The sequence below is a fragment of the Schistocerca nitens genome, chromosome 8 (genome assembly GCF_023898315.1).
Source record: "Schistocerca nitens isolate TAMUIC-IGC-003100 chromosome 8, iqSchNite1.1, whole genome shotgun sequence".
NCBI lineage: Eukaryota > Metazoa > Arthropoda > Insecta > Orthoptera > Acrididae > Schistocerca > Schistocerca nitens.
Window position 1 is genome coordinate 420,075,231 of NC_064621.1, and position 27,300 is coordinate 420,102,530.

At 40.6% G+C, this 27,300-nt stretch overlaps 1 protein-coding gene across 1 annotated transcript in view; it reads left to right on the forward strand.

The window, feature by feature from the left end:
• Positions 1-27,300, forward strand: part of LOC126199285 (venom carboxylesterase-6-like) — a 127,334-nt gene that overhangs the window by 20,633 nt on the left and 79,401 nt on the right. The window contains exon 2 of the mRNA XM_049936100.1: positions 13,115-13,249. Coding sequence (XP_049792057.1) covers positions 13,115-13,249 — 135 coding nt within the window. The remainder of the gene's footprint in view (positions 1-13,114; positions 13,250-27,300) is intronic.

Genomic DNA, 27,300 nt, shown 5'->3' on the forward strand with positions numbered 1-27,300 from the left:
TAGCACACTGGACTCGCATTCGGGAGGATGACGGCTCAAACCCGTCTACGGCCATCCTGATTTAGATTTTCTGTAATTTCCCTAAATCGTTTCAAGCAAATGCTGGAGTGGTTCCTTTGAAAGGGCACAGCCGATTTCCTTCCCAATTATTCCCTAATCCCAGCTTGTGCTCCGTCTCTCAAAAATGGTTCAAATGGCTCTGAGCACTATGGGAGTTAACATCTGAGGTCATTAGTTCCCTAGAACTTAGAACTACGTAAACCTAACTAACCTAAGGACATCACACACATCCATGACCTAGGCAGGATTCGAAACTGCGACCGTAGCAGTCAAGCACAGAATGTATTTCTGTTCTAACACGGTCCCTATAATGTGCTGGAATTACGTATGGTCTGACGGAAAATTTTGTGTGCTCACGAACTCGAAATTTGTTCTGAAATCCTTTAATTGTTCCTGTTTTGCGAGGAAAAACTGTGGAATGTGATTGTAAGATGTCAAAAAGGTCCTGTCTATCAGTGTCATTACAGTTCCCAAATGTTTGAATTTTTTTCTCACTTAAAACATTAGTATCTAATACATCATCAATATCATCCCTGTCAGTACCTGAAAAGTGATTATTAGTCTCAAATTTCGCGGACTGTGAGCTGACAAAAGGTAAAGCCGATTGATTTCCTTGTCATGGTTTGAAAGCTGATCTTCAAATTTCAAAGCTATTGGCCCACCTTCTTTGTCTAAACTTATTTCAACATCGTGAAAGTTTAAAACTGCTTTACACACATTCAAAATATCTGCACCTAATACAATCTCCATCAACAATAATGTAATAATAAAAAAAAAATCAAAATAAATCTGTGGCTCTGACAAAAGAATTCATAGTTTGTTGGTGTATATCTACACTTTTCCAATAGCTGCTACATGTAATTTAATTTTACGTGAAGGAAGTGTGGGGCAACAGTTCGATTTGTTGCATTTACTGAAAGCTGTTTCACTAATTACCGAAACAGGACTGCCAGAGTCAAGTACTGCCGTAAATTTTATGTCATTTGTTGTGAAGTGCTGGCCGCTGTGGCCGCGCGGTTCTAGGAGCTTCAGTCAGGAACCGCACTACGGTCGCAAGTTCGAATTCTGCCTCAGGCATGGATCTGTGCGATGTCCTTAGGTTAGTTAGTTTTAAGTAGTTGTAAGTCTAGGAGACTGATGACCGCAGATGTTAAGTCCCATAGTGCCTAGAGCCTTTTTTTGTGTTGTGATTTGAATTACAGGATATGCAGTATTGTTCTGTTTCATGTCATGTACCTGGAGTAAAATGTACCTAATCACTTTCATTTTCACATAATTGATAGTCATGGTAGCTACATTGTCAGCCTCATAAGTATGTTTTGTAGCCGCCTGCAGTGCGAGTCATTGCCCTATTATCTCTTTGTTGTCACGCATCGTTGCTGGCATTTGGAGGTCTAATTTCAACAATTTCAGCTTGTCGAGAGGGCCCTGTCCTATCTGAATCATACCAGTTCTGATTAAATTCAGGTCTGTTGGCATGACTATATCGCCTGTCATCTTGTCGGTAATTTCTGTAGTTTCTTTCATGTTGATTAAGTGGTGGAGAATTTCTCCCAAAAACGTAATAACGAGAGGGACTGTTGCGCCTGAAGTCATTTTGCCTCCCTTGATAATAATTATTCTGGTTCCCATGTTGTCTATTTCTACGGTTGTCTCTGTCATAATCATTACCATGGAAATGTGATCTGTCACTTCAATTATTAATGTTCTGTCAATGGTTGCCATACGGGTAGTGTCTGGTTTGTTCATGATTTGCGTTATAACGATAGACCTATCGTGTATGGTTATTGTTTCTGTCGTCACGAAATTGTGATGTATGTGGCCTGTAATTGTTGTTGTTTTCCTGCTTTCGCATCATGAAATTCTCCGTGTCGATTTCCAGTTCTTGCAAAAACCCTGAAAAGCTTCGATATCATCTTTACAACGTTCAACCAAAATAATATATCTTAATTGTTCAGGCAATTTAATTAAGCAAATGCGAATAAGTTGCAACGGGCTGTACGGCTTTGACAAATACTGATTGTTGTGTAACATATCTTCAAAATACACTCCTGGAAATTGAAATAAGAACACCGTGAATTCATTGTCCCAGGAAGGGGAAACTTTATTGACACATTCCTGGGGTCAGATACATCACATGATCACACTGACAGAACGACAGGCACATAGACACAGGCAACAGAGCATGCACAATGTCGGCACTAGTACAGTGTATATCCACCTTTCGCAGCAATGCAGGCTGCTATTCTCCCATGGAGACGATCGTAGAGATGCTGGATGTAGTCCTGTGGAACGGCTTGCCATGCCATTTCCACCTGGCGCCTCAGTTGGACCAGCGTTCGTGCTGGACGTGCAGACCGCGTGAGACGACGCTTCATCCAGTCCCAAACATGCTCAATGGAGGACAGATCCGGAGATCTTGCTGGCCAGGGTAGTTGACTTACTCCTTCTAGAGCACGTTGGGTGGCACGGGATACATGCGGACGTGCATTGTCCTGTTGGAACAGCAAGTTCCCTTGCCGGTCTAGGAATGGTAGAACGATGGGTTCGATGACGGTTTGGATGTACCGTGCACTATTCAGTGTCCCCTCGACGATCACCAGTGGTGTACGGCCAGTGTAGGAGATCGCTCCCCACACCATGATGCCTGGTGTTGGCCCTGTGTGCCTCGGTCGTATGCAGTCCTGATTGTGGCGCTCACCTGCACGGCGCCAAACACGCATACGACCATCATTGGCACCAAGGCAGAAGCGACTCTCATCGCTGAAGACGACACGTCTGCATTCGTCCCTCCATTCACGCCTGTCGCGACACCACTGGAGGCGGGCTGCACGATGTTGGGGCGTGAGCGGAAGACGGCCTAACGGTGTGCGGGACCGTAGCCCAGCTTCATGGAGACGGTTGCGAATGGTCCTCGCCGATACCCCAGGAACAACAGTGTCCCTAATTTGCTGGGAAGTGGCGGTGCGGTCCCCTACGGCACTGCGTAGGATCCTACGGTCTTGGCGTGCATCCGTGCGTCGCTGCGGTCCGGTCCCAGGTCGACGGGCACGTGCACCTTCCGCCGACCACTGGCGACAACATCGATGTACTGTGGAGACCTCACGACCCACGTGTTGAGCAATTCGGCGGTACGTCGACCCGGCCTCCTGCATGCCCACTATACGCCCTTGCTCAAAGTCCGTCAACTGCACATACGGTTCACGTCCACGCTGTCGCGGCATGCTACCAGTGTTAAAGACTGCGATGGAGCTCCGTATGCCACGGCAAACTGGCTGACACTGACGGCGGCGGTGCACAAATGCTGCGCAGCTAGCGCCATTCGACGGCCAACACCGCGGTTCCTGGTGTGTCTGCTGTGCCGTGCGTGTGATCATTGCTTGTACAGCCCTCTCGCAGTGTCCGGAGAAAGTATGGTGGGTCTGACACACCGGTGTCGATGTGTTCTTTTTTCCACTTCCAGGAGTGTATTTAAGAGGGCTGGAAAATTCAGACTGTTCTAAATGCTTCATCATTATAATACTGTGTTTTACTCGGTCTTGTGTAGCCTTAGACCATTATGCAGGAAGGAAGACATGATAAAAATCTTCTTCAATGTGACATTCGTGAAAATCGATCGCATCCTTACAGCTGGTTCATTTTCTAAATAGCCACATATAAATTCTAATCTATTCTCTAATGACCAAGTAAAAGGAAAACAGTATGAAAATTTATGAAGCCAAGTTTGTTGATGTATGTCATTACTAGAGTTCTGGAATGCTTTAAATTTACCCGTTCTGATGAAGAGCTTAAAGTCATCTTGTCGGTGAGACGCAAATCGAACAGTGTTACGTTGTGTCGGCACACAGTGGATCTGAATTCGAAAAAGCTGGTCAAAATATAACGAGTTGTTGAATTTGTACCAAACTTAATATATAAGGCTAACGAAGTTTCAGATTAAGAATATCAAAAAGTGAAAGAAAACAAAATGGCGGGTCAAAGGTGGCGGGCTCTAAGCACACTACTGTCATTTTATTTATATAAAGGTAATGTTTAGGGAATTATCGAGGTTGCTGATGAAGACTGAGTTCAAAAATTAAAAAAAAAATTTGGATCCAAGATGGCACGCAAAAACTGATGTCTTTTTATTTGTTGTTCTTGTTGTTGTGGTCTTCAGTCCTGAGACTGGTTTGATGCAGCTCTCCATGCTACTCTATCCTGTGCAATCTTCTTCATCTCCCAGTACCTACTGCAGCCTACATCTTTCTGAATCTGTTTAGTGTATTCATCTCTTGGTCTACCTCTACGATTTTTACCCTCCACACTGCCCTCCAATGCTAAATTTGTGATCCCTTGATGCCTCAAAACATGTCCTACCAACCGATACCTTCTTCTAGTCAAGTTGTGCCACAAACTTCTCTTCTCCCCAGTCCTGTTCAATACCTCCTCATTAGTTACGTGATGTACCCACCTTATCTTCAGCATTCTTCTGTAGCATCACATTTCGAAAGCTTCTATTCTCTTCTTGTCCAAACTAGTTATCGTCCATGTTTCACTTCCATACATGGCTACACTCCATACAAATACTTTCAGAAACGACTTCCTGACACTTAAATCTATACCCGATGTTAACAAATTTCTCTTCTTCAGAAACGCTTTCCTTGCCATTGCTAGTCTACATTTTATATCCTCTCTACTTCTACCATCATCAGTTATTTTACTCCCTAAATAGCAAAACTCCTTTACTACTTTAAGTGTCTCATTTCCTAATCTAATTCCCTCAGCACCACCCGATTTAATTTGACTACATTCCATTATCCTCGTTTTGCTTTTGTTGATGTTCATCTTATATCCTTCTTTCAAGACACTGTCCATTCCGTTCAACTGCTCTTCCAAGTCCTTTGCTGTCTCTGATAGAATTACAATGTCATCGGCAAACCTCAAAGTTTTTACTTCTTCTCCATGAATTTTAATACCTACTCCGAATTTTTTTTTGTTTCCTTTACTGCTTGCTCAATATACAGATTGAATAACATCGGGGAGAGGCTACAACCCTGTCTCACTCCCTTCCTAACCACTGCTTCCCTTTCATGCCCCTCGACTCTTATAACTGCCATCTGGTTTCTGTACAAATTGTAAATAGCCTTTCGCTCCCTGTATTTTACCCCTGCCACCCTCAGAATTTGAAAGAGAGTATTCCAGTTAATATTGTCAAAAGCTTTCTCTAAGTCTACAAATGCTAGAAGCGTAGGTTTGCCTTTCCTTAATCTTTCTTCTAAGATAAGTCGTAAGGTCAGTATTGCCTCACGTGTTCCAACATTTCTACGGAATCCAAACTGATCTTCCCCGAGGTCCGCTTCTACCAATTTTTCCATTCGTCTGTAAAGAATTCGCGTTAGTATTTTGCAGCTGTGACTTATTAAACTGATAGTTCGGTAATTTTCACATCTGTCAACACCTGCTTTCTTTGGGATTGGAATTATTATATTCTTGTTGAAGTCTTCGTCTACATCCTCTTCCATTTCCATAATATTGTCCTCAAGTACATCGCCCTTGTACAAACCCTCTATATACTCCTTCCACCTTTCTGCCTTCCCTTATTTGCTTAGAACTGGGTTGCCATCTGAGCTCTTGATATTCATACGAGTAGTTCTCTTCTGTTCAAAGGTCTCTTTAATTTTCCTGTAGGCAGTATCTATCTTACCCCTACTGAGACAAGCCTCTATATCCTTACATTTGTCCTCTAGCCATCCCTGCTTAGCCATTTTGCACTTCCTGTCGATCTCATTTTTGAGACGTTTGTATTCCTTTTTGCCTGCTTCATTCACTGCATTTTTTATATTTTCTCCTTTCATCAATTAAATTCAATATTTCTTCTGTTACCCAAGGATTTCTACTAGCCCTCGTCTTTTTACCTACTTGATCCTCTGCTGCCTTCGCTACTTCATCCCTCAGAGCTACCCATTCTTCTTCTACTGTATTTCTTTCCCCCATTACTGTCAATTGTTCCCTTATGCTCTCCTTGAAACTCTCTACAACCTCTGGTTCTTTCAGTTTATCCAGGTCCCATCTCCTTAAATTCATAACCAATAGATTGTGGTCAGAATCCACATCTGCCCCTGGAAATGTCTTACAATTTAAAACCTGGTTCCTAAATCTCTGTTTTACCATTATATAATCAATCTGATACCTTTTAGTATCTCCAGGATTCTTCCAGGTATACAACCTTCTTTTATGATTCTTGAACCAAGTGTTAGCTATGATTAAGTTATGCTCTGTGCAAAATTCTACAAGGCGGCTTCCTCTTCCATTTCTTCCCCCCAATCCATATTCACCTACTATGTTTCCTTCTCTCCATTTTCCTACTGACGAATTCCAGTCTTTTTATTTATACTGATTTATATATTTATATTTATATAAAAGTCGTTTTTTGGGAGTGTTGTAGTTAATGGTTAAAAATATATACCAAAAAAAGTGGAAAGCTGGAAGAAAGGACCAAGTAGAGGTTAGAAGATGGTGTAAAATATTACAAAAAATTATTTCATTTGAATTACAATTATTTATTTTGCAAATTTTTTGTAACTAAAATTACAAGCTTTCTACCTCTTATTCTTTTCCATCTTCATCATCTTCTTTTTCTGCTTCAGCTGGATCGTCATAATCTTCGAACACTGTTTCCTCATCATCTGCATCTGAATCTTCACAATCTTCCGCCACAGGAACTAAGAGGGCAACGGCTTCTGGCGACAAACTCTTCAGTTTCTTTGGCGAAGATTTGCGTAAGGAAGTAATGTAGGTGTCTGTCGTTGCCAATAATCTGCTGATCACGTCTTCCATGGTCTCAACTCTTGAAAACATTCGAGAAAAACTACGGCGATATTGCTCTATCAACTTATTGATTGATTTCTGAACATCCTCCGACAGATTGCCGATGGGTAAAATTGCCGAAGAAATAATATACGGACCATGAATCAACAATCTATGGATTGCTTTTGGCATGTTGCGCCAGGGGTGTTCTTTCACGTAGTATCTGGAGCATTGCTCACTTTACCATCTACAATGGTAATGCTTAAACTGTATTTAATGGAAATGTCTTTCCCATGAATGACTGTTTCGAATGCTTGTAGTTGTTCGATCTGTTTGTAGTAATACACTTTCTCATTTAAAGACGTTTGCTTTGCACTTGAGTGGTCTGCAAAACAGGGCTGAAGACGGCTTATAATCCATAAGAACTTTTCTTCTTTCATTTCTTCACTTACACCTGCTAGTTTCAGTGGAACAAGCGAAGGGAAAAATAAACTTGCATCTGAAATACCCGAATCTGAAAACTTCATTTTATACATGCTTTGCCCGGAAGTTCCGTCGAAGCCCCACTTACAGATAAATGCCATATTAGACATTTCTGAATCACTCATATGTACCATATCGTCTTGTTTCAGCAGTAGAACACATTGAGCGGCGTAGTCTAACAAAGCTTGTAACCTTACCTCAGCTTTTGATTCGGTAAAAGTGAGGGTTTCGTCTGGAGGGCAGCAAGCTTTTTTTGCTGCCAAAACAGCTGAGTACGGTGGATAAAGTGTGTTTAAGCCTTTTCCTTTAGCCCCATTTCTCAAATGCTGGTAAGATTCTTTTGACTATTTCAAGTCTAAAAGAAGTGCTAGATCTTCATTTGCATCATACGAGGATGGCAAGTCTGTCTTGTATTTTTTCGCCGTGGATGGACTTGAGAATGTGACGTCTTTCACAATCTTCGCAGCGTCTGGGTGCTCCGAAGATCGAAGACTCATTTGCGCAGCGAACGATAATTCGACAGGACTGAACTTCGTACGAATCTCCTCAGTTCTCCTTCTTTTGAACCTATCCGATAATGTTTGAAATTTTGTAGCAGGTCGGCCTGTGGATTTAGTCACACTTACAGGTTTAGCATCAATCGGAATATATACTGTTGTATTTAACCAGCTTTCGTTCTTCTTGAAAAAATAATCTTGTCGCGTAGATGTTTCCTTATATTTCTTAACTTTGTCAACAGAATCTAAATGGTAGGTCTCATATCATCGGGATTTGTAAATGTATGTCCACTTTTTTGTGTCAAAGACTTTTCCAAATGTTCTACGACCGCCCCCAAATCGTTTGACAACTACTCTTTTGTTATTAGAAAAATATCTTTCCTCGAAAATTCGATCCTGGAATACTCTGGATCAGATGAAACTGAAATTAAAAAAAAAAGATATTTGTTACACTTTCCGTCATTTTTCTAATTATTTTATTCTTTACAATGCTCCTACGCGTCGATTAGAATGTAATTGTACAAATCTAGCCCATAATTAATTAATTCTATTGTAATTTTTGAAGATCTCAACAATGACATTTTGTAAGTATCGTTTAAAACGTGACTCCAAACCAGAGCAGGAATTAGTAGCAGGATTTGAAGCTTAATATAATATAATATAATATAATAATAAATTTAATAATATATACTTGCGGGCACAGCGCAAAAGAAAGCGGAATGTCGTGGAATTCATAACTTATCTCTATTTTTAAGTACATTTTATAACTTTCTCGCCCATTTTCCTGTAGTACGTTAATTGAAAATAAACTTACATAATTGATGATTTAACAGTGACATAAATGTTTTTGCAATTTTGTCATATGATGGCATGGTTGGAGAGCGTAGCTGTTATTTGAAGACAAATGTTGATGGTGTTGAGACAGCAACCACCCACAAATTTATTTTCAGTTCCTTTGTTCAAAAGGTACCGTTATTGATTTAGAATCATTACGATTCATCTTCAGACGGTTTTCATGCTTTCATTACATGTGTTACGTTTTTTTACAGATTATAATCTGTAAAAAGTTAATTAATTAATTAATTAATTAATTGTCGTGAAATGTCGGTTTGTAGTGTTTGTTTTCATAGTCCAAGAGATGTGAATACATTCCCACTGCATTCTTATCGTTGCACACGTAAATTTTTCTCACTGAGGACTTTGGATTTGTCACAGTATAGATTTCTAAGACGCACCACATGTTTCGATACATACAAAGCACTTGACTTGTTTGGAAAGCCTTTCTGATCTCTTCTACCATTTCATTAGACATGCGTTTTCAGCTACAACCTTACTGTTTGTTTATACTCACAATGGCTAGGAACTTGGTACATCAAGACTTAATCTTCCTTTGAAATTCATGTCGGAAATTTATGCATCCACACCACGCATTGGTTCCTCTCCTGAGGTGCATTCATTTCTAGTAAATACTTAACATCTGAAACAAAAAATGAATCTTTTAGGAAAAGTTAGCACAAACCTTTTACAGTTGATTGATGATGCCGCGAGCCACAAGTATCTGTGTGTCACAGTTATTTTAGTTTCATTTGGAAGTCAGGGAGATTGTACGTGGACACCTTCTGTTATTTTCGACGTTATCGTATAAGAAAAGAATTAACGTGCGTGAATTATCAAATCTTTTGCACCTCGTTCACCCAAAAGGTTGCTTCTCTATGATTTTTCACGTAGGCACATCATTGTTTCTCTTATAAAATCTGTTGATCCAGCGAAAGTAAGTTTCGTTCCAGGAGATGTGAGAAAATACCTGTGGCACAAATATTTTAACATATACTGCTACCTCATCAAGAGGAATCACGCTGAACGTTGAAAGAAAGACAGACCATAATGACACTAGAAAAGAATTAAGAGATTTCTGTTTTCTGCAAAAAGTGAGTAGACTCTCATAAGTACAGATCAGTGTATATTGTAAACGATATCAGAAGAGATGATAAGGAGGCGAATCGAAGATCCCCGTTCTGGTCCAGATGGGCCAATCCAGACTGACCGACGGCCGTATCATTCTCTTGCAGTGGCGGTGGGCGGATACGGTGAGAAAGGTCGTGTAGTCAGAAGATTGTTCTCCTAGCTGTTATCGGTTTCTTGGAGTTTGGAGCCGCTGCCATTCATTCAAATAGCTCCCCAGTTGAAGAGAAGTGGACATCTCAAGAAATGCAACCATAAAAGTTAGAAAGAAAAACATATGTACAAACAAGGTAAACGCGAAAAAACCATGAGTAACAGAAGAAATACTTCAGTTGATCGACGAAAGAAGAAAGAACAAAAATGTTCAGAGAAATTCAAGAATACAGAAATACAAGTCATTTAGGAGTGAAGTAAATGGAAAGTGCAGGAAAGCTAAGGCAAAATAGCTGCAGGAAAAATGTGAAGAATAAAAATGATTGTTGGAAGAGCTGAATCAGCATATAGAAAAGTAAAAAGAACCTAGGTGAAATTAAAGGCAAGGTGGTAAAATTAAGAGTACAATCGGAATTTCACTGTTAAATGCAGACGAGAGTACATTGAAGAGCTCTATGAGGGGGAAAACTTGTCTGACGAAGTTACAAAAGAAATAACATTCGTTACAGAAGAGAGAAGGGATCCAGTATTAGAATCAGAATACAAGAGATCTTTGAAAAACGTACCGTCGAATAAGGTAGAAGGGATAGACAACACTCCATCAGAATTTCTAAAATCTCTGGGGGACATGGTGACTATTAACGTTGGTGTGTAGGATGCATGAGTCTGGCGATATACCTTCTTACTTTTGGAAAAAACATCATTCACACAATTCCGATGATTGCTAGGGCCGACAAGTGCGAGAATTACCGAACAGTCAGCGTAACAGTTGATGCATCCAAGTCGCTGACAAGAATTATATAAAGTAGAATGGAGAAGAAAATTGAGGATGTGTCAGGTGACGATCAGTTTGGCTTTAGGAAAGGTAGAGCAACCAGAGAGGGAGTTCTCACCTTGTGGCTGATAATGGAAGCAAGATTTAAGAAAAATCAAGGCTCGTAGATAGGATCTGTCGATCTGGAAAAAGCGTTCGACATTGCAAAATGGTGCAAGGAGTCCGAAATTCTGAGAAAACTAGGGGTAAGTTATAGCGAAAGACGGGTAATACACAATTTGTACAAGAACCAAGAAGGCCCAATAAGAGTGGGATACGAAGAACGAAGTACTCGGATTGCAAAGGATGTAAGACGGAGATGTAGTCTTTCGCCGCTACTGTTCAATCTGTACTTCGAAGAAGCAATTACGGAAATGAAAGAAAGGTTCAAGAGTGGAATTAAATAAAAATCAAGGTGAGAGGATGTCAGTGATAAGCTTCGCTGATGACATTGCTATCCTAAGTGAAAGTGATGAAGAATCACAGGATCTGCTGAATGGAATGATTAGAGTAATGAGTACGGAATATGGATTGAGAATAAATCGAAGAAAGACGAAAGTATTTGAGAAGCAGCAGAAATGAGAACAACAAGTATCTTAACATCAGGACTGGAGATCACGAAGTAGATGAAGTTAATAAGTCTGCAATCTAACCAGCAAAATAGCAAGGAGGACATCGAAAGTAGACGAGCCCTGGCAAAGAGAGGATATAATTTCAGAAAGAAGTTTCCGACAATGTACGTCTGGAGCGCAGCATTGTATGGTAGGGAAACATGGACTGTGGGAAAAAAGAAGAGAAATTGAAGCATTTGAGATGTCGTGTTACAGAAGAATTTTGAAAATTAGGTGGACTGGTAAGGTAATCAATGAGGACGTTCTCCAGAGAATCGGCGAGGAAAGGAACATATGGCAAACACTTACAAGAAGAAGGAAGTGGATGATAGGACATCTGTCAAGACGTCACGGAATAACTTTCGGGATCGGCGAGGAAAGGAACATATGGGAAACACCTACAAGAAGAAAGAAGAGGATGATAGGACATCCGTCAAGACGTCACGGAATAACTTTCGGGTTCTAGAGGGAGCTGTAGAGGGCAAAAACTGTAGAGGAAGACATAGATTGGAATGTACCCAACAAGTAATTGAGGACGTAGGTTGCAAGGGGTGCCCTGAGATGAAGAGGTTGGCACAGGAAAGGAATTTGTGGCAGGCCGCATCTAGCCAGTCAGAAGACTGAGTTGTCATCAAGCAGCAAGAGCCGAACCCAATCCCTCCACATGGATGGAGATAGGCAGAAGAGATAGGACTGTATGTGGTTGGCAATTCAGTACATTGGCTCTCAGCGGCATGAATAGCATTATTTGACAGTGTGCATTGTAATGAAACGTTGTAAACTTCTAACACCGATGTAAAAGGAGGCGGAGGATATCACGACTGTTGGGATCGCGTGTTCTCTGACAGGTTGATGGAGGGCGTGACAAGCAGACGACTCCTGATGGCAAACACAAAGCCTTTATTTTAGTAACAAGAAGTCGTTACGATTGCTGGATGGCCCTCAAGGTGAATTTTCATCTCTTCGTATACACCGGAGGAGACGGTGGCTAGCTTCAGTAGCCGGGAGAACAGCTGTTTCTGACTATGAAGGGACTGGCCTGCTCCCCCTCCGATGATGCCTATAGGACGATAGATTGCTCCGACAAGGGCCGGCGCTCCCAGCTGATGTAATCGGGGCACGGTTACTGCACACCGTGCCGTCACTTGGATGTGGAGCGCCTGTTGTTGTCCACGTTTCGCCTTCCTGTTGTCTGACTCACCTGGTCAGCGATCCACTTATAACCCCTCATCCTCCTGAACTCTTAACGAAAATCACAGCACTTCTTCAAACCTTTTTAAGGTTTTTAGGCAATTAGACCGTTTTTCCTCTTCAGAAGTTTCTTCTACGCATTGTTAATATTAACTTGGAGTAGGCTGTGTGTCGCCAGTAGTCTGTAGAAGACTATTTGGAATTTGCCCTCTTTAGTAGACAGAGTGCTATAGAAATGTAGAAATGAAATGATCGTGTGGCATTGTTGGGCGGGAGGCCCTTCCGGGGAAGTTCGGCCGCCGCGTTGCAAACTTATTTGAGGTGACGTCGCACTCGGCGACTTAGGCTGCGGTGATGGAGAGATGATGATGAGGACAACACCCAGTCCACGAGAGGTGAAAATCTCTCACCCGGGCGGGAATCGAACCCGGATCCACTGCATCGTAGGCAGACACGCTGCCACTCAGCTAACCTGGCGGACAGTACTATACAATATGGCAGCGAGGCAACTGCAACAAACGCATGTTTACGTGTCCTAAAGTAAGACGTTTTTGCAGGGGGACGATGTGATCGTAACAGTGGAGACGGGTGCCCTCAGGGGCGTGGTGGCCTCCTCGATCAACGGCACGCTCTACAACAGGTTCGTCGGCATCCCGTATGCTCAGCCGCCTCTTGGAGACCTCCGTTTTCGGGTAAGTCTAGCATTTTCAGTTGTTTTATTCAGGGGTTACTTAAACAGCTTCACTAGGAGGTCGAAATGCTTTTATTATTAGTATAATGACTGAACCAGCCTTTTATACAGAGACCGAACACTGTCAAACATTAAAATTTTATTGCCGCATTATGACTGCTCACCTGTGACGCACTTCTTCTTAAACGTGCACTTGTCACTTGTGATTAACCTCTAAGTTTAAAACTGATCGGACATAACGTCAAAGCAATAATTTTTAGGGAAAAGAATACAGCTGAAGAGAGTAAACGAATTATTTGACAACTACCTCTAATGATATAATTAGCCAGTCGAGTTGTGTAAAAAAATATAATTTTTGTGTAAAGCTTACAGTGCAGTCGAACCATGATTTGATGATTTTAACCTGTAACAATTTCATCGTGACCGTTGAACCGAAAGTGAAGACGATAAAGTTGCGTCTGAGATACAAAATTCATACTTTATTTAATAATTTTTTTTATTTTGTGGCTATGAACTACAGATTTTAAATAACTAAAAATACCATGATTTAGCACAACAGCTGCATGTCACTTCTTTATTGAAGCATTACCAGTTTCTTACTACCATGTGGCCTTGCACTTCACCCTCGCAGTATGTGGTCTCATTCATTGCCATCTTTTATGCTTGATACAGCAAATTCGATCGTGCGTGGACGGATGTCCGAGGATGGTCTGTTATTTGTCTGGAATTGGTAGTGTTTCATTACAGTGAGGTACAGCTATTGTGCCAAATCATTATTTTTATAATTATTTTATCTTTATTTTGAGACTGGATGACACTTGTCATCACAAGTGTCGCCGGCCGGAGTGGCCGAGCGGTTCTAGGCGCTAAAGTCTGGAACCGCGCGACCGCTGCGGTCGCAGGTTCGAATCCTGCCTCGGGCATGGATGTGTGTGATGTCCTTAGGATAGTTAGGTTTAAGTAGTTCTAAGTTCTAGGGGACTGATGACCTCAGAAGTTAAGTCCCATAGTGCTCAGAGCCATTTGAACCAACCATCACAAGTGTCATTTACCCCAACGGGTGCGGTGGTCAGGTAACGGGATGTTGGGTGGTCGCGGGAAAGTAGTGTGTGCATGCTTTGCTGTGATTTATAAAAGCTCTCCTTAAAAGTAAATCTTTATTTTCCTGAAAAACTATGGAAACGTCACACTCGGTTATAGTTTGTAAACTATAGCAGCACTCTTGGAGGGAGGGAGAGAGGAAGTGGCATTCCTTGGAAGAACCCTGCAACTGGCCTTCAGGGACACCCAAAATCAGTTGTCTGTTACCTGTCTAGTGGTATAGTTCAGCGTGCAGTGATTTGCGTCGATTCTTTTCGTGGGATTTTACTCACTATTATCAATCAGTTTACTTTTACTTACTTACTTATTCCAAAGTGACATATACGCCTAACAGATTGCAGGAAAACTGGGGAATACGATGAAGAGGAGGTACTTTCGGAGTAACGAGCGTTCTGACGCTTCCTATGTCATTACAGCTTGTGTTAGAGAGAAGACACAAAATTAACTTTTTGCTAATATTACCAACCCCACTCAAACGGCTGCTGTTTATACAATCGTCAGTCTCATCACTATAGGACGTATTAGAAAGAAGCGTTTACTGGAATCGTCACGAAAGAAAACTAAGAATTTTGGGAGGAAACCCATCGTTACAGATAGTTTTATAAAATCGGTGTTTCCAGAAACGGTGGAGAAATTTAACATAAAACAAAAAAGTTGCCTATCTTATGAAAATTACTTACTGCTACAGAACAAAAAAATCCATTTTCCTTGGCAGAAAGATGTTCTACACAAGGCACTGCGTGTAATATGATTTACCTGGAAGAGATCTGTAAAGGAAAGAACACGTAAATACTTGATAAAAGTAAGGAAATTAAGGGAGCAGCGTAGGAAGATCTTTTACATTGATCAAACTTGAGTGGACAACATTACTTATAGAATATGTTGCAGGGAGCAGGCGGTATTGGCATCATGGGCAATGTTAGTGGAAGCAACAGTATTATTGTGGTCAATATTAGATCATAAACTGGTTTTTTATTCCATGCAGAGTTTATTTATAAAGTTGGATGTGCAACAGGGGATTCCAGGGGGAAATGAAATACGAAACTTTTTAAATGAGTTCTTGACTAAAGCAATTCCGAATCTGCCAACCAACTGTGTTACAATTGTGGACACTGTTTCTTATAACAACAAAGAGTGTAACGGAGCTCCAGCTAGGTTCTCGATTTAAAAGTGAAATTACTCAGTGGATGCTGATGTGTCAGTGAGAAAGACGAATTTATTTGACTTAATTGTACAACATAACCGGAAGACAAAGTTCTCGAAATTAACAAAAGAACTCGAATCTCATCGACGCACTCTGGTGCCACTTTCACCCTATAATTGCGGATTAAATCGAATTGAACCGGCATGGGCAAAACTCACAACTTTCGTCGGAGGAAGAAATAATTATGGAGATATTTGCATGACGAAGTTACTGCAATAGGCGAAAGAAGATAGATAGCAATTTTCTGAGTTTTATTGTCGGTGTGCCACAATGTCAATCATTAATCGTAAGGTTCATAGGCGATTCGAGTCTAACTGATCCCAATGTTTCAGGCAGGACACTGGAATCGCATTCAGGAGGACGATGGTTCAAATCTCCATCCGGCCATCTTAATTTAAATTTTCCATGATTTCCGTAACATTCCAGCAAATGCCAGAATGTTCGCTATGTAAAGGCGGCTGCTAATTCCCATCCCTATACTTTTGTAATCCAGCCATGCTGTCGATTGGACGTTAAACTCTAATCTTCCTTCCTTTCTCCATGTCTCTCGAAGAGTGCGACAGTGAGCTATGTTATACAGAGTGCAAATCACTCTAGTTTACGAAAAATATAGATGCGTGGTGTAGGTGTGCGGGTGTTCTCTGGAGGAGGTAGCGGGGTGGGTTAAGCTGCGGGCAGCTGAAACATTTATTTATTTATTTGTCAACAATTTATAATAACAGGCTTGTGCCCATATCAGGCAGAGTGGTGGATGTAGGACCCACTGTTCACCGTGCCTAGTGGATGGACGCCCATTTGCGTGCTGACTACACAGCTCGGGGGTGAAGCGACCTTGCATTACGCGAGGACTGTTTTTTTCAGCCTCCAATCGGTTGCGAAATGGAAATCACTGTGAAAGGCAAAGATTTTTTATTTGCTACATTTAGCTACTGCTCCCAGCTACTTTCTACATAGTCACCTCCAGTTCTCCAAGCTGGTCTGTACCTCTCTGTCTGTGCCAAAATGCTGACCTCGTAGGCAGCGGTTCATGTGAGTGAAGAGGTGAAATCAGCCGAGTCCGGGCTGTACGGTGGGCTATCAAACACTTCTCATCGGAAACGCTGCAGGAGCATCGTCGCTTCTCCTGCAGAGTGCGGCTGAGCTTTGTCATTAAGAAGGAAAGTATAACAGTTACTTTATGTGGGTTGCAAGATATCAGGCGGGGTCCCTGAGCAGGGTCTTCACATTTGGCAGGAGACTCTCTTATTCCAGGTATGTTCACGCGCTCACTGGGGGTGAGCTCAGAACTGAAATGTGCGAAGTGACGGGATCGACAGGAATATTAGGGACACTGCACACCACATCTGCACAAAGCTTCATCGGAGTTTCACTGAGGTCGGTTAATAATTGTAAATTTTGGGGGTCAGCAACGGTCCTTGTTGCGTAAGACGCTAGCGCAGCGGTTTGGCCCTGCTTTGATGTTAGCAAGACTAGCGGGAATCTGGACCATCCTTGGTGTGTGATGGAGGCGTAGACATCAGAGGTACGAACCCCGACCATGATCTCTGGCTGACAGCGCCTGGCCTCCGTGAGAGTCCATGGGATTGGCCGCTGGGAGGGCCTCGGTTCGACGCTCAGTCCATTGATATTGTGGATGGACACGCTAGCAGGCGATCCTGTCAGGACTGACGGTTGTGGGATGTTAGCCTCAGGGCTGACTCGATGACTCACCGATTCGATGGCCAGTCTTTTCCGACGATCAGTACCTGTATGATACAGGACGGGTTTGTACGTTATTTGCCAAAACACTGCCAAATCGATTCTAGGGTATTGTTAGTTTCGCTAGTTACGGAGCTCCTGAGCATAGCGCTGTGCCAGTGGTTTGTGGCAAGTGGTATGCTTACGGTAACGATCCCTTGTCTTGGCTCACGTTACATACCGATACTATTAACGACCATCTGGTACAGAATCTTAAAGAATATTCTGACCTCAAACATTATGGCATTTCCTGGTGAAACAGAGGCTCCTATCCAAAAATCAGCACCGGTTCAGAAAAAGAACGCTCATATGAAAGACAGTTCGCGTTTTTCACTCATAATATCGTGACAAATAGGTGCAGGTAGATTTCGTCTTCCTAGATTACGAAAAGATTTTCTGACACTATACCAAATTGTCGACTGATAATCAATATGCAGTCATACGAAGTGTCTCTTGATGTATACTGTTGGGGCGATGTTTGACTAATAGACCCAGGTACGCTATACTGGAAGCCAAACGTTCAACAGAAACATATCAGATCCATAACGAAGTGTGTTTCTGACTCTATTTGATAAATCCTTTGCTTATTTCGCAAACATTAGAGAACTATTAAATTGTTCGCTGATGAGACTGCTGCCTGTATGGAAGTGTTGTCGTTAGAAGATAGTAAGGAAATGGAGAAATGTATAGATAAAATTTGTATTTGGAGCAATGAGTGACAACTATTTCTAAATGTCCATAAAAGCATGACAATATCTGTAACAAGGAGAAAAAACCTTATAGTAATCGATTACAAGTAGTGAGCAACTTGAGCACTTTACATCGTGCAAGTATTTAGGAGTAACACTAATAATCGAAATGAATGGAGACGCACACGCGAACCCTGTTGCAGGAAAGGCGAATGGAAAATTTGGAGTTATTGGAAACATTCCAGGAGAGTGCATCGCGGAAGTAAGATTCAAGACAGTAGTGCGACCAATTTTGGAGCTCTATTCCAGCTTTTAGTTCCTTATCAAGTAGGCGTGACAATGCACATCGAACGAAATGAGAGAGAGGTTGCTGGTTTCGTCATAGGTCGGTGCAACCATACCCAAATACGAATTGATCTTGGAGGCTGAATGGGGATATGAGGAAGAAAGCCCACGATGTTTTCGCAAAATTCACAAGGCAACGTTAACAAGTGTCAATAAACGATCCTAATGAAACATGACGGGTGTGTGGAGGGGCAACACACTGCAATACATATTTTTGTGTTTGTGTCTAATTTGAGTTTTAAGGGATAAAACACACCCCGGAAGGTAATTTGGCATTTTAGGTTTAGAGGGAATATTATCGAAACGATTACATATAAAAAATGTTTTTCATATAAAGGTTGATGTGTCGGAAGTTTTACTATAAAATATTATTATTATTATTATTATTATTAGCCTGGTGAAAGTGTAATCATAAAAAATTATTATAATGGCAACAGACACGCGGAAATGTGTAAAGCTCTACTTCTGACAATATTATCGTTATCTATACGTTTTATCTAAAAATTGCTAGACTAACTAGTGAAACTTTACTATCGATGTTATAAAGTCTGATATGTAGCCGTACAAGTTGTATTATTGAAACCTTATTCCGAAATTTCAGTACTCAAACATTTTCTGGAACTTCCTACTATCGGACATGTGAATATTCTGACAGAGAATAAATATCAGAAATTAATTACTCTTCCTATAAATAAAAAAAAATCATTTCTCCTTCGTCTAAATGCAATTTTTAAAATCTGCTTTAACATCTCCTAACAATTAATACTTTAATGCTCCGCTGCAACTGCATGAATATTCTGCATCTAACAACATGCTACAATAATTCAAAAGAAATACTGCGATCCATGAAGACTGCAATAAGTACTCCACATTTTGTTTTTATTATAAAAACTGAATGATAAGAAGGGGTTCGGTCCACAAGTCTTAAGCGGTGTAAAAAATGAAAGGAATCAATAAAAAGGTAGGAGACGAGATACTGGCAGAAGTAAGGCTGTGAGGACCGGGCGTGAGTCGTGCTTCGGTAGCTCAGATGGTAGAGCACTTGCCCGCGAAAGGCAAAGGTCCCGAGTTCGAGTCTCGGTCGGGCACACAGTTTTAATCTGCCAGGAAGTTTCAATCAATAAAAACTCTTGTGAGTCTTCAGTTTCTCCCGGCGTATTTCTTGCTCGAACAGACCACGGGTGTACCGCCGGGCCATAGTGTCCAACGGGTACAATATTTCGGCGATCAGACATGTCGCCATCGTCAGGTGTGCTGACGAACTGAGCTCCTGAGGCCGGGTGGCCGTGTTAAATCCCCTTCCCTCGCAAGGCGTTCTCTCCGCGGTCCGCGCCCGCGCGGTAGCGGTCGCTGAGACACTGGTTCAATTGGTTCAAATGGTTCTGAGCACTATGGGTCTTAATATCTGAAGTCATCAGTCCCCTGGACTTTCTTAGCAGGAAGAAGTGAAAAAAATTTTGAAATAAATTCGTTTACTGCTAAGATCTGTGAAAAATTTCCATGAGACTGAGGGTGCGGTCAGAAGAGGTCCAAGAAGACGATTTCGTCTATGGTTTGTGGGATAATGCTAAGCCTTATTTCGGGCTGTAGACATCCAGTTACATTGACATAAATGCTCTGATAAGTCTTCATACTCGCTGACATGTTGCTGAAGATCATCTATCCCTGCAGTTGTTTTCAGCATTTATTTAGACGAAAAAGTGCGTAACTAGTATGTATACATTTAGTCAGACCGTAAATACTGTGTTTTGGTATGCAAAATGTTCATGATTTTGAGCTTAAGTCTATTCTGCAGTGAAAGACGCCATTACGAATGACGTAAAATTGCCAAGTTGTATTTTACATTCGATTTTGATTCATTGTATTAATGACTTTTTATATTTCATCCGCTACCTAGTCACATTTTATGGTATGTAGAAACTTTCGCATTTTTACTGTTCTTCCATGCTGCTTTTAAAATTAAATTTTGATTTTTCCGACACGTGGACTCATTATGTATCTTTTAAATTCTCCAGCAGATGTGATAAAGCATCGGGAATCACATTTGTTTCACCAGATATTGTTAGATTTAAGAAGTAAATTCTTGTAAGGCGAGGCCCCATCTAGCAAGTCGATTGTACATTAATTTGCACTGCAGTAGGAAAGATAATTACTTATAATCGGTCCAAAATGGTGATGACTTTTTTTAAGTAAAAGAGAAATGCTTCTAGTGCAAGACTTTTTAAATTGCAGTGTGCTTAAATTAAACGAAGTAGACGTACGGAAACTACTGTGGAACATGGGTATAAAAATAAATATTGGCATGAAGTAGCTTCTACCATTCATTGTACAGTAGGTTGGGAATATGTAGGCAGATGTAACAGTAGTGAATATGCAAGGAAAAAAGATAGTAAGTGCATTACACATATACAGAAAGTTCTACTTATCACTCGAAACAATAAGGACAGTAAAATACATAGAAGCTACCATCCAGAGTGACACCATAAAGTAGTCGCAAGAAAAGCATACTCCAGACTTTGATTCGCTGACAGAAATGGTACTCATCCAGTAAAGTAGTTGTGGTGGCTCCCTTTAAAAAATAAATAAATAAATAAATAAAAAAAATTAAGGATTCAATCTTGAGTTCTTTCTATAATTTCATTTATTATAGGTTGTGGCAGGTCAACCACTCCTATAAGGGACCGAAAACGAAAATACCCTAGAAAAATTAGTTTATCAATGTGAGAAACAGAACTAAAGCTCTAGAATACATATATGACTGCTGTTAATGTTCTGCTGCTCTGAACTCAACTAAGTTCCAAAGAGTACCAAGAGACAAAACAAGGAGTCAATTGCAGCCTCAGTGCCAAGCAACAATAAAAAAACTGTACACTCAACAATTGCTTAAAAATAAGATTAACTTGTAACACTACCTACCATTACCAAATCGGCCCTTCTGTGAAGGACTGAGCTGACCGTATCAATACGTAATGACAAGGAATCTGTAATTTCGTAATCGCGAAGTTAGTGAAACGGTAACAACAGCAAAGTAAACGGATTTTGAATAGAGTTGTACTATATATGTACACACGATCACCAGCCTAATTAGGCAATGCGGTATCAAGTTTTGTGGCAAAATGGAAATAAGCTTCACCTAAGAATACTAACCTTACTTGATAACCTAACTTATCTCTTCTAACACAGTTACTCTCAGTGTAATGCAGTAACTTGCCCTACCAAACAACACTACAGCTAACACTTATGCAGAACACAGAATGGCCAGTAAATGCGGCAATACGCACTGTCTCACAATAACACTTGCTACTCGCAAAAACTGCTATGCAGTACAAAGAACAAATGCAGAAGGACATATGAACCTACTAACAAAGTCTGACTGGAAATAGTATGAACTATTATTATTTTAATTAACTATCACAAAAACCATCATGATGTTGAAACAGAATTGATTACTATGGACTTCGTAAATTTGCACATGAAATTACTCTATACAAATGGGCGGTACAGTCATTGTTTAAAAGAAAAGTTTTCGTGCAGAATAAATGATTGTACAGGTTGCTGCACTTGCTCACAAAGAGCCTTTACTTTCATTTATCACAGAAGTTAAGTAGCTTATGGTGTTCCTTAAACTGGTATGGTTTGAAGAACCATCATCGCTTCTAATGGCAACACACAAAACTAAGAAAATGGCAAACAACACTTTAGTAACAACTTAAAGTATAATGAATAATGAAAAACTAGTTTAACAGATAACGAAGGGAGCTAGCAACTAGTCTCTCATTGGACTCAAAGTCAAACTGGCTTTATAAACGTCTGCACAACTTGATAAAGCACTTTCAAACAACATATGAAAAGAACAAACGGTTAGTAGTTTACAAACCTGTTCCAAGCGAAATAACACTTCTGTCTTTTTATGGTTCAAATGGCTCTGAGCACTATGGGACTCAACTGCTGAGGTCATTAGTCCCCTAGAACTTAGAACTAGTTAAACCTAACTAACCTAAGGACATCACAAACATCCATGCCCGAGGCAGGATTCGAACCTGCGACCGTAGCGGTCTTGCGGCTCCAGACTCTGTCTTTTTATAACTTTTACTTAAAGGCAGCTATAGGTACCTTATATTTTTGTCATTGATTACTTTAGTGGAAGCTTCTTACTTAATGAAAAGCTTTCTTTACAAACACACTTTAGGAAACTTTAATATGAAACATTAAGTGGAGTAAATCATTTACTACTGTACAGAAAACTAACCAATCTTCATACTCCACACAGTTAATAAAATTGCAAAATCCTTCACTGCCAAAATTGTCAGTTTAATAAAAAACTGATTACTCGGAATTAATTCACTTGGAAAGGACCCTATCTAGGAATGTGACTGGGTAAAATCAAGGGTGTCCACGCGTGAGTTACGAGTTCCACAAAAAGTTATTATACAATTCATAATACCTGGTCAATAGGTTGTATATATTTAGATAATCGTTCTTCTGAAGGTGGTAGCGATTGTGGAAAATTACAGTGCCTACGAAATTAGCTACAAGGCAACCATGGTTCTTAATGTTATCCACCTCCTGATACAAAACTTGTTGATGCCGTAAATTTAACCAGATAGGATCAATAATGATACTATGTTCGATAGGCCACTTTACATTCGATTCAAGGCTAATTTATATTCCCGCAAGCTCTTCTTGCCTCGATGCCACAGTCAGAAGTCGACTATATCACTCGCCACAAACAAAAAAGCCTTACGTGGCAAGTCCATCTCTTCCAGTCCCGCCATACTGCTTTCGTAGCTGCGGGGCTTTGCTACAGGCTTACATTTAGCCTCCCTACTTATGGAACAGTAAAATATACAAAGTTTTTACAAATTATTACATTCATAAAGCTTTACACGTTAAACCAAAGATACAGTTACTACATAATTCATTAAAACGCCAAAATTATTAAAATAATTATTAAATGTTTATAGACCAAAGATATTGGCAATGCAGATACACTAGTGTACAATGTCAGCAGAGAACGTGAACGAATTATACGTAAATCGGTCGATTATTGATATTACAAACGCACTTCAACTTAGTTCCTGGGTACCTTTCCACAGTATGCTTGGAACAGTCTAAGTCTTGCTTGTTACTCTCAACAGAATTAGACACTGGACGATATGTAGATCGATGTGATTGATGTTATCGTCTTGAGTGAATGAGTTACACATTTTAGAGCAACACCGTGGTCCATTATCCGACCAAATACACTTGAGTCAGCCGGCCGATGAGGCCGAGCGATTCTAGGCGCTTCAGTCTGGGACCACGCGACCGCTACGGTGGCAGGTTGGAATCCTTCCTCGGGTATGGATGTGTGTGACGTCCTTAGGTTAGTTAGGTTTAAATAGCTCTAAATTCTAGGGGACTGATGACCTCAAGTGTTAAGTCGAATAGTGCTCAGAGCTATTTGAACTATTTTTGAACACTTGAGCCAAATTATCTCCAGAAAATAATCTCACTTTAGTTTCGACTATGATCTTGTTGTTAGTTTTCCTCGGCAGTAATAAGCAAAAAAAAATTTGAAAGTCATTCTACTATTACTAATATCAGTGAAAAGTTCAAAAAGACTCAGCAAGCTCTCTGGCAAGGTCCAAACGGATGGTTTCGCCTACTGTTTGTGGGAGAATATTATGCAATAATCTGTAGGTTGCATACTTTGATAACTCTTCATGCTCCGTGAGATGTCTTATTGAAGATCATCTGTTCATGAAGTATTTGTAAACATTTAGTTAAGGAGACACTGACTACTGAATTAACAATAAATTTTACAGTGTGTTAATGGATATTGTTGTTGTGGTCTTCAGTCCTGAGACTGGTTTGATGCAGCTCTCCATGCCACTCTATCCTGTGCAAGCTTCTTCATCTCCAAATACGTACTGCAGCCTACATCCTTCTGAATCTGTTTAGTGTATTCATCTCTTGGTCTCGCTCTACGATTTTTACCCTCCACGCTGCCCTCCAATACTAAATTTGTGATCCCTTGATGCCTCAGAACATGTCCTACCAACCGATCCCTTCTTCTTGTCAAGTTGTGCCACAAACTCCTCTTCTCCCCAATCCTATTCAGTACCACCTCATTAGTTATGTGATCTACCCATTTAACCTTTAGCATTCTTCTGTAGCACCACATTTCAAAAGCTTCTATTCTCTTCTTGTCCAAACTATTTATTGTCCATGTTTCACTTCCATACATAGCTACACTCCATACAAATACTTTCAGAAACGACTTCCTGACACCTAAATCTATACTCGATGTTAACAAATTTCTCTTCTTCAGAAACGCTTTCCTTGCCATTGCCAGTCTACATTTTATATCCTCTCTACTTCGACCATCATCAGTTATTTTGCTCCCCAAATAGCAAAACTCCTTTACTACTTTAAGTGTCTCATTTCCTAATCTAATTCCCTCAACATCATCTGACTTAATTCGATTACATTCCATTATCCTGGTTTTGCTTTTCTTGGTGTTCATCTTATATCCTCCCTTCAAGACACTGTCCATTGCGTTCAACTGCTCTTCCAAGTCCTTTACTGTCTCTGACAGAATTACAATGTCATCGGCGAACCTTAAACTTTTTATTTCTTCTCCATGGATTTTAATACCTACTTCGAAATGTTTTCTTTACTGCTTGCTCAATATACAGATTGAATAACATCGGGGAGAGGCTACAACCCTGTCTCACTCCCTTCCCAACCACTGCTTCCCTTTCATGTCCCTCGACTCTTATAACTGCCATCTGGTTTCTGTACAAATTGTAAATAGCCTTTCGCTCCCTGTAGCCTACCCCTGCCACCTTCAGAATTTGAAAGGGAGTACTTCAGTCAACATTGTCAAAAGCTTTCTCCAAGTCTACAAATACTAGAAACGTAGGTTTGCCTTTTCTTAATCTAGCTTCTAAGATAAGTCGTAGGGTCAGTATTGCCTCACGTGTTCCCATATTTCTACGAAATCGAAACTGATCTTCCCCGAGTTCGGCTTCTACTAGTTTTTCCATTCGTCTGTAAAGAATACGCGTTAGTATTTTGCAGCTGTGAATTATTAAAATGATAGTTCGGTAATTTTCACATCTGTCAACACCTGCTTTCTTTGGGATTGGAATTATTATATTCGTCTTGAAGTTTGAGGGTATTTCGCCTGTCTCATACATCTTTCTCACAAGATGGAGGAGTTTTGTCAGGACTGGCTCTCCCAAGGCTGTCAGTAGTTTTAATGGATTGTTGCCTACTCCCAGGGCCTTGTTTCGACTTAGGTCTTTCAGTGCTCTATCAAATTCTTCATGCAGTATCGTATCTCCCATTTCATCTTCATCTACATCCTCTTCCATTTCCAGAATATTGTCCTCAAGTACATCGCCCCTGTATAGTCCCTCTATATACTCGTTCCACCTTTCTGCTTTCCCTTCTTTGCTTAGAACTGGGTTTCCATCTGAGCTCTTGATATTCATACAAGTGGTTCTCGTTTCTCCAAAGGTCTCTTTAATATTCCAGTAGGCAGTATCTATCTTACCCCTAGTGAGATAAGCCTCTACATACTTACATTTATACTCTAGCCATCCCTGCTTAGCCATTTTGCACTTCCTGTCGATCCCATTTCTGAGACGTTTGTATTCCTTTTTGCCTGCTTCTTTTACCGCATTTTTATATTTTCTCGTTTCATCAATTAAATTCAGTATTTCTTCTGTCGTCCAAGGATTTCTACTAGCCCTCGTCTTTTTACCTACTTGATCCTCTGCTGCCTTCACTACTTCATCCCTCAGAGCTACCCATTCTTCTTCCACTGTATTTCTTTCCCCCATTCTTGTCAATTGTTCCCTTATGCTCTTCCTGAAACTCTGTACAACCTCTGGTTTAGTCAGTTTATCCAGGTCCCATCTCCTTAAATTCCCACCTTTTTGCAGTTTCTTCAGTTTTAATCTACAACTCATAAACAATAGATTGTGGTCAGAGTACACATCTGCCCCTGGAAATTTCTTACAATTAAAAACCTGGTTCCTAAATCTTTGTCTTACCATTATATAATCTATCTGAAACCTGTCAATATCTCCAGGCTTCTTCCATGTATACAACCTCCTTTTATGATTCTTGAACCAAGTGTTAGCTATGATGATTAAGTTGTGCTCTGTGCAAAATTCTACTAGGCGGCTTCCTCTTTCATTTCTTCCCCCCCAATCCATATTCACCTACTACGTTTCCTTCTCTTCCTTTTCCTACTATCAAATTCCTGTCACCAATGACTATTAAATTTTCGTCTCCTTTCACTATCTGAATAATTTCTTTTATCTCATAATACATTTCTTCAATTTCTTCGTCATCTGCAGAGCTAGTTGGCATATAGACTTGTACTACTGTCGTAGGCGTGGGCTTCGTGTCTATCTTGGCCACAACAATGCGTTCACTATGTTGTTTGTAGTAGCTTACCCGAACTCCTATTTTTTATTCATTATTAAACCTACTCCTGCATTACCCCTATGTTATTTTGTATTTATAACCCTGTATTCACCTGACCAAAAGTCTTGTTCCTCCTGCCACCGAACTTCACTAATTCCCACTATATCTAACTTTAACCTATCCATTTCCCTTTTTAAATTTTCTAATCTACCTGCCCGATTAAGGGATCTGACATTCCACGCTCCGATCCGTAGAATGCCAGTTTTCTTTCTCCTTATAACGACGTCCTCCTGAGTAGTCCCCGCCCGGAGATCCGAATGGGGGACTATTTTATCTTCGGAATATTTTACCCAAGAGGACGCCATCATCATTTGTCGATACAGTAAAGCTTCAAGAAAATTATACTGGACCACGTTACAACAGCATTTACTTCATTTACAGACTAATAACTGGAGCTATTATGAGTAGTGTATTTTTAGGTTGGTTAGTACCTCCAAATACGTGTAGCATAAGGAAGTCGCTAATGCTTATTTTTCTCTCGTCATCAAGTTA